Genomic DNA, 7663 nt, shown 5'->3' with positions numbered 1-7663 from the left:
GTCGTGCTTGTTTATACATTATTTGTTATTTATAAAGTACATTTTTGTTATTTAAAAGCACCTAACAAAAAAAATTGGTGTTTTTTTTTTGAGGCTGGAACGGATTAATAGCATTTCAATGCATTTGAATGGGAAAATTTGCTTTGACTTACGAGCGATTTGGCTTACGAGCTCCGTCACGGAACGGATTAAACTCGTAAGCCGAGGTACCACTGTATATATATATATATATATATATATATATATATATATATATATTAGGGTGGTCCAAAAATTTGAAGCTGGATTTTCATTTCTCCATAAGCCTGCCCCTATTCCTACTGAAGAAAGTAGTTTGTGGTGAAAATTGAACTTGATTGACCAATATTTAGAGGTTGCTCAAAATGTTGACAAATTTTAATGACTAATAAGATGCAGAATTTTTAGCATCATACATCAATTCATCGATAATTATCTATTTTCAATTACTCAAATTATTTATTATTGTTGGCTTTCACTTGTCTTCAATGGTATGACCAAGAGATTGTGCAAAAGCACTGGCCACAAACATAGCACGCCGATCTGAGAGATTTACTCCATCCAGAGTTGCCACTATTGCTGGAGTGATCACCTTGATGGGAGCCTTTTTCGCCTGTTTGGCAGAACATGGACTTTGGAGTTTGAATTCATTGTCCCCTGAATCGGAGCTTTCAACCTCAGACTCATCATCATCATCATCATCAACCACAGCCGATGTTGATGGAACAGATTGCATTGCTGTTAGAGTCTCAGCAGCACGTTTCTTCTTTCTTTTATCTTCATTCTCAAGCCTGATACGCTTTCTGTTCTCCTTCACTGCCAGAGTGTTGTCCACAGATCCCATACGTGAACGTGAGGGATCCCCACGCTGCATGATAAGGAATGCTTTGTCTTCTTCATTCGTCATTTTCTCAAGCGCATCAGTTGGTGAGATATCGAAGAGGGATTGAAAATCATCTTTGAACATCTGCTCCTTCACTCTGTAGTTTTCGAATGTCTTGGTTCTATTTTTCTTTACCAGTTTGTAGGCATCAAACAACATCAAAAGTTGGCGCTCACAGGAATCTACTCTCTGCACTGGAATTCGTGCTTTCTCCCAGTATGCACACACAGCTTGTACACTAAGTTTGGCACTTTCACGAACTGTATGGTGTTCTTGTATGTGATGGTACACCATTTTCTGCAATGTGTGTCCTTTGGTTGGTAGTCCCCCACATATTATTTCCTTTTCAGACTTGCCCAGCAACCAAACTGTGGAAGAGCTGCGAGTTTCTGCCATACGAAAAAAATAGGATAAATTAAAAATGTTATTTTTTGAGCAACCTCTAAATAAGTTCCAATTGACCTCATATTTGTTTCATATGAACGTTATAAACATCGGAACAAGGGCAGCCTTGTGGAGCATGGATTTTTAATAGTATTAAATATTACACATATCTGTGGACCACCCTAATATATATATATATATATATATATATATATATATATATATATATATATATACGTATATATATATATATATATATATTGTTGTAGGTGACGGGTCGCGCCTCCCGGCACGGCCGTCCCGCGGGTGCAACGCCGGCTGGTTCGACACAGATCTCGGGTTACGCGCCTCTATCGCGATACCAAATTACACCTGTGCCTTGCCAGTTGGGGAGACACCCGTCGCTACAGGTTGGGTTTTGTCAGAGACCGAGCGAAGTCTGCCGCAACCTGTAGCCAGCTTGGTTTTAATTACAAATCGGATTGCTCTTCAATGCGACACAGATGAATGCAGTGCGGCAACTTCCATACGAATCAACCAGATTTAATGGGGGAACATTAGGGTACACAAAACAAGCAAGGCGTTCACGATAACATTATAATTCAACTATGAGTAATAACCCGCTCTTATCTAGGGAGCTACGATTAAGGGTTTTGCGGGGTGACCCTAACGAGATAAACCTTAGGCCTGGACAACATTCATACAAGACAGGGGGGTACTTGGTGGTGTTGATGGACGAGAGGTGAAGATGTGAAAAGGGCGAATGCAGCTCGTAACAAGCCGATGGCGCCGGATTCGAAGGCCCCGCTTGGGCCTGCAGTCTGCCAAATGGCGGCCCGCCCTCTTATCGGCCACGCATCAAGCGTCGTGAAATGGCGGCCACCCGCTCTCCTTATCGGCCACGCGATCAGCACGATTGTCGAACTCCCTTCTTCCGAGAGAGAGAGAACTCCGTTATTCTCACTCGCCTTGGTGGTTCTCGTTCTTCCGGTTGCACTCGCTTTCAACCCAACCGTTCAGCAAACACATGCACAGCTCACTCCAAGCGCCCCGTCGAACCGCCGCGTGCTTTTCCGTTTCTCCCGCTCAACCACGCGCGGAGAGAGCTCTCCGGCAGGAACCCGCCACGAAGGCCTGTCCACACGCCATCCGCGCATGCGTCTTTTCCACCTCCTCCCTCGCACGTCCTCAGCGACTCTCTTGGAAGCGCCGCTTCCGGTTTTTTGACGGCGCTTGTCGTTTTGCTAGCAAAATCGCGCTTTCTCACGTCAATCCATCGCCTCGATCATGGCATTGCAAACGAGGCCGGTCTTAATGGAACTTGCACCTTGTTTGATTGTCAAGATGTAATTAAAAGGGAACCGTCTCTTGTACACCACCAATGCACCACACAAAACAGCCTGCTACACCTTCCGACACAAAACTACCATCCCAGTACAGACGATCTATGGTAAACATACATCTAAGAGGGGACCTGAACTAATTCTATATTTAATAAACCACTAAGGGCCATTTCCGCAACACTACCCCCACCTTTCTCCCGAGGCTCTCCCGAGCCTCCACGAGGGGCAGCCCGCGGGAATGGCCCTGTCTAACGTACAGCACAAATCTCCCATTTACTCTAACCCACAACATTGCAAGCACTTAACTCCAAGAAGCAAAGTATCAGTAAGATTGGCATGTCCCTATCCTAGTGTGTCGGATCACTAATCTAACAAACACATCCACACTCTATGCACAATACTTAACATTCTAATTATGCATTTGCGCAGGAGGGCATTCAATGTTACTTTCAACACCAATATTCACATCGGAGCAAGACATTCAGAGTTTCAAAGCTTCTTGACGTGTTCGCTCCTTCACGCCTCCTCCCGGCAGTGTTGTGTCTTCACCCCAGAGGGGTTTCCTTACTTCGTGGCCTTATTGGCCTCTCACCAGGTGAGTTCAGTCGGCCCAGTGGCCTAATCTCACAAAGAGTCCTTCGGCCCACTGAGCCCACAAGACGGCATGAATCTTCGGCTGCAACAGCCCGCAAAAGCACTTTGGCCTCCATGGCCCACAAAAATGCTTCGGCCCACATGGCACACAAAAATGATCTCTCGGCCACAATGGCCCACAACCGAGCAACAGCAGGCAACAAGCCCTGCCTTGGACAGCAGGTGGCACAGTTCTATCGATGGTAAGCAAATGCAGTCTGGAGGCATTCTTGAGGGTGCAAGTGGGGGTGATGACCTCAGCCCAGGCAAAATGAAGAGTACCCTTAACCTTCCTTGCCTGACTTATCTTGGTACGACTTGTTTTAGTATGGTCTTCTTAAAAAGTCCTTTCACTTTTTAGCTGACAGGATGGTGTGCTTCTTAATCAATTGTTATCTGTGTGCTCATGACACACTGGTGGCTTCTCTGGCACTTGGAGAGGGCGACCGAACCTGGCCCTTGTTCACAACTTTCCCATCAACACGACTCGTACCAGGTGTCACACATGAATGGTGCGGAGGAGAGTTCATCGAACCTAACCTTTTACTTAAAGCTCTAACCAATGGCACAAACCCTGCCATTGCCACAATGATCCTAATGACCCATTTTTCCCAACCTGGCACACTGTTCCATTCTTTTAAACCTGGGCAAGGCCCTTATTTGTCTCTTTTTCTTCACTTGGTGGTGCCAGGCATAACTCATTGGCTGGGGAGTGTGACTACAACTAGGCCTCTTTGCCTGCTTCCAATAGGTGGTGGGGGACACCCAGCGACCTCGGGGTTCACCTGAGCGCGCCTCTGGCGCTCCTAAATAAGGGGTGGCTCTCTAGCCCCCACACTGTGCTCTCCAAGCACTCTAACCGGGTGGCTCTCTGGCCCCCGCACTGTGCTCTCTTAGCACTCTAAACCCTACTGTCTGGTGTCCCCTCCCGACTCACCAACTTCCAATACCATGTCACACTCCCAGCCAGTACCACCATACCTTGGCTGCACCTACCCCTAGCAGTCCGCCTGCACAATGGAACAGCAGCCAGAATCCACGTCAAATCCACTAAGTCCCCCTAACCTACACTCACTTGGTTAGGAGACTCCTACCAACAGGGTACATTGTTCGCACTCACTCTCCTCATTCACACAATCACGCCATTCATCCCAAACACCTTCGTCATTCATTCCACAGTGCCACACACCCAGTCCACAACACCATCCAACACCTTCCACTTTTTGCAGGGGGGTTTAATGCCCTGTCTGTCATGTCCCCACTATTTCTCTCTTTTTTTTTTTTTTTTTAAATAGTCACGCACATCCACTTGTGCCACTCTTGTCTCTTCTGTCAGTCTCTCAATTTGCAATCTCTCTCGATATTATTTTCAGTCAAGAATTCCCTTTTTTTTTTCTTTTTCTTTCCAATCTGGCCTGCTTCTGTGGCTCATTGGAAAAGGAGTGAGGGAAGGAATCCCTCATTACCCCTTACATGGCCCCGCCGCCTTTCCGCCACGGCTCATAAGGGTCACGTCTCAATTGGGGTCGTGGTCCACCCCCTCCTTTTCTCCAGGGTTTGCGGAAGTCAGGTAGACCCCACTTGGGGGAGCGGCCTCCCCCTCTTCTCTTTAATTCCCTGAAGACAGGTAAATCCCATTTAGCTAGCCGAACCCCTCGTGTCCTCAGAGAGGTCCGATGACCAAGGGACACCTGGCGGTGTCGTTGCTGGGCCCCTCTTGTTCGAAAATGGGTCCAGGGAGTATGTGACGCATGCCAACGCCGCCTGCTACGCATCTGCGCTCTACCTCGAAGTTCCTGTGAAGCTGAGGGAGAAATTACAATACCCTTTCTAAAGCCTGCTCCTGGTGGAATTTCTATTTCCCCTTGCACCTCGAACCTATTTCCTACGTCACCACTCATTCCATGCTCCGCACTCACACACGTTTCGGCCTTGACAGCACACCCCGGTGCTGTAAACTGGACTATGGGCTCACAGCATTCATCCACAGGCATTCCATCCACACATTCAGGTGTCACGCATACGTGCACCCCATCGGACAGAGTCTCTTGATTAACATCAAATCCAATTGCGAACTTAAGCTCATCATCCGCACCATGTATGCAGATGCCCACGTACCTGCTTCGTTCCAAAGTCACATCGGTCCGGTCGCTCATCATTGGTTCGCCACACTCCTCTGGGGCTGTCAGCTTCACTTGCTGGACCTGCTCAAAATGTGTTTCATGAGTCAACAACCCCATATACTCCCTCCATGTCTCCATCACCAGGGTTTGCTCCAATTGTTGTTTCATTCGACGAGTGATGCCAATCAAGTCCTGCACCACTAACATTCCTCCCTGTGATGACATCACACATCCCACATTATTGTGCTGCCCTACTTCCTGGCTCCATTTTCTTTCCCAGTTGAGTCGTTCTTCCTCTCTGAGCCTTTTTAGTTGTTCGTTACCTTTCCGGAGTCTTACCTTTCTTCGTTACCTTTACCTTTCGTTCGTTACCTTTCTGCGGACTCCACCCTTGCTTTCTCCTTTAATTGGTCAATTTCCGATTCATATTCCTCTTGTTTCTTATGCCACCGTCCCTCTTGTGCTTCATTCTCCAACCTCGTCGTTTCTCTCAATTGATTGATTTCCTTTTCCTGCTTCATTCGTTGTTCTTTCATTATACGTTCATCCATCTCATTCTTTGACCTTGCTTTGGCTTCTGCCTGTTCGATCTGCACAGTGTAGTTCCTTTTTAGTTGATCAATTTCAAATTCATATTCTTTTTGTTTCGTATCCCATCGTCTCTTTTGTTCTTCATTCTCCAATCTCGTCGTTTCTCTCAATTGATTGATTTCCTTCTCCTGCTTCATTCGTTGTTCTTTCATTACCCTTTCATCCATGTCATTCTTTAACCTGGCTTTGGCTTCCATCTGTTCAATCTGCACAGTGTGGTTCCTTAACGTTTCCTTCTCCGTCCTCTCTCTTTCCTCACTTAACATCCTCAGCTTGTTTTGTAATTCCCTTTCTTTGTTTTGGTGTTTCTGTAACTCCATCTCATTTTTTAGTCTTGCTTTACCTTCTATCTGCTCAATCTGCCCAGTGTGTTTCCTTAACATTTCACTCTCCATCCTCTCTTTTTCCTCACTTATCTCCTCTACTCTTTCGCATGCTTCCTCTCTCCTTTTGTCCATCCTCTTCCCGTATTCCTTGCTACTTTCCATTTGACGTGCCAGTTCATTTCCTCTGTACTCTGATTCCCGAAACTGGCTTGATTTCTCAGACAATTCTTCCTTCAGTTGTTCCAATTCCAAATCGTGTTCCTCTCTTTCCTTTTTCAAGTTCTCCCGATCCCGGGAGTTTCTGCTTTGTTCTTTCTCTATTCTCTTGTTCAGTTTGCTCTTCTCTTGTTCCATGTATTCCTCCCCTCTTTTTATCTTCTGTTCTAGGCTTTCTCTTGTCTGATCACCGGATCTTACCTTTTCCTTCAGTTGTTCCAACTCATGGGTACTCCCCTCTACTTTCCTCTTTTCTCCCTGTAGTACCTGGACTTTTTCCACCAATTGATTCCCTATGCCTTCCAATTCGAGAATCCGTGCTCGTTCCCATCTGGAATCTGTGTTGTCTCGCAATGCGCCGGCCAAGGCCATTTCCGTCCAGTGAATTCGTTCCTGTGCATCGACCAATTGTTGTGACTCCCTTTGCTCCTCATTTTCCTGAACCTCACTTGCCTGCTGTAGTGCCTCATGCAATTTCGTGTGTAACTCCCCAATATAATCCTCCTTACACTCCACCTGCTCCCAGGCATCCTCCAATCGTGCATGAAGCTCGTTAATGTACGCATTGTCGTCCTGCTTATTTTGCCATGACGCATGCTGTGACCACGTGGTTTGGATCGGTGGGTGGGAGCGTTTTCTTCGTGATGTGCGGCTCGTTGCACTCTTAATACCGATTCTCTCCCACCTCGTGTCACGCTGCTGAGCCGCGCAGCCATTTTGCGACTCCATCTTCCTTTATAAATTACGAAGTTTGACACCCAATCCACTCAAAATAAAAATGAAACCAAATTTGGAATTTGCGAGCGACGTGTTTTTTTTTGTTTTTTTTTTTCGCTTTACGCGCCTCTCACAATCGATGTTCGGGGTGCGAAATGCACCCCAGGTCCAAATCCCACTCCTGACACCAGTGTTGTAGGTGACGGGTCGCGCCTCCCGGCACGGCCGTCCCACGAGTGCAACGCCGGCTGGTTCGACACAGATCTCGGGTTACGCGCCTCTATCGCGATACCAAATTACACCTGTGCCTTGCCAGTTGGGGAGACACCCGTCGCTACAGGTTGGGTTTTGTCAGAGACCGAGCGAAGTCTGCCGCAACCTGTAGCCAGCTTGGTTTTAATTACAAATCGGATTGCTCTTCAATGCGAC

The 7663-nt window shown here is 46.9% G+C and overlaps 1 protein-coding gene across 1 annotated transcript; it reads right to left on the bottom strand.

Annotated features, from left to right (window-relative positions):
• Positions 1–5752: 5752 nt before the first annotated feature.
• Positions 5753–7451, bottom strand: LOC144890287 (uncharacterized). Its single transcript, XM_078771149.1, has one exon. The coding sequence runs from the start codon at positions 7244–7246 to the stop codon at positions 5753–5755; it is 1494 nt and encodes a 497-aa protein (XP_078627275.1). The 5' UTR covers positions 7247–7451.
• Between the last annotated feature and the right edge of the window lie 212 nt (positions 7452–7663).

This window comes from Myxine glutinosa, chromosome 1 (assembly GCF_964187855.1).
Source record: "Myxine glutinosa chromosome 1, kmMyxGlut1.1, whole genome shotgun sequence".
NCBI classification, from domain to species: domain Eukaryota; kingdom Metazoa; phylum Chordata; class Myxini; order Myxiniformes; family Myxinidae; genus Myxine; species Myxine glutinosa.
Note: the sequence above shows the minus strand (reverse complement) of the source record. Positions and strands in the feature narration are given on the sequence as shown.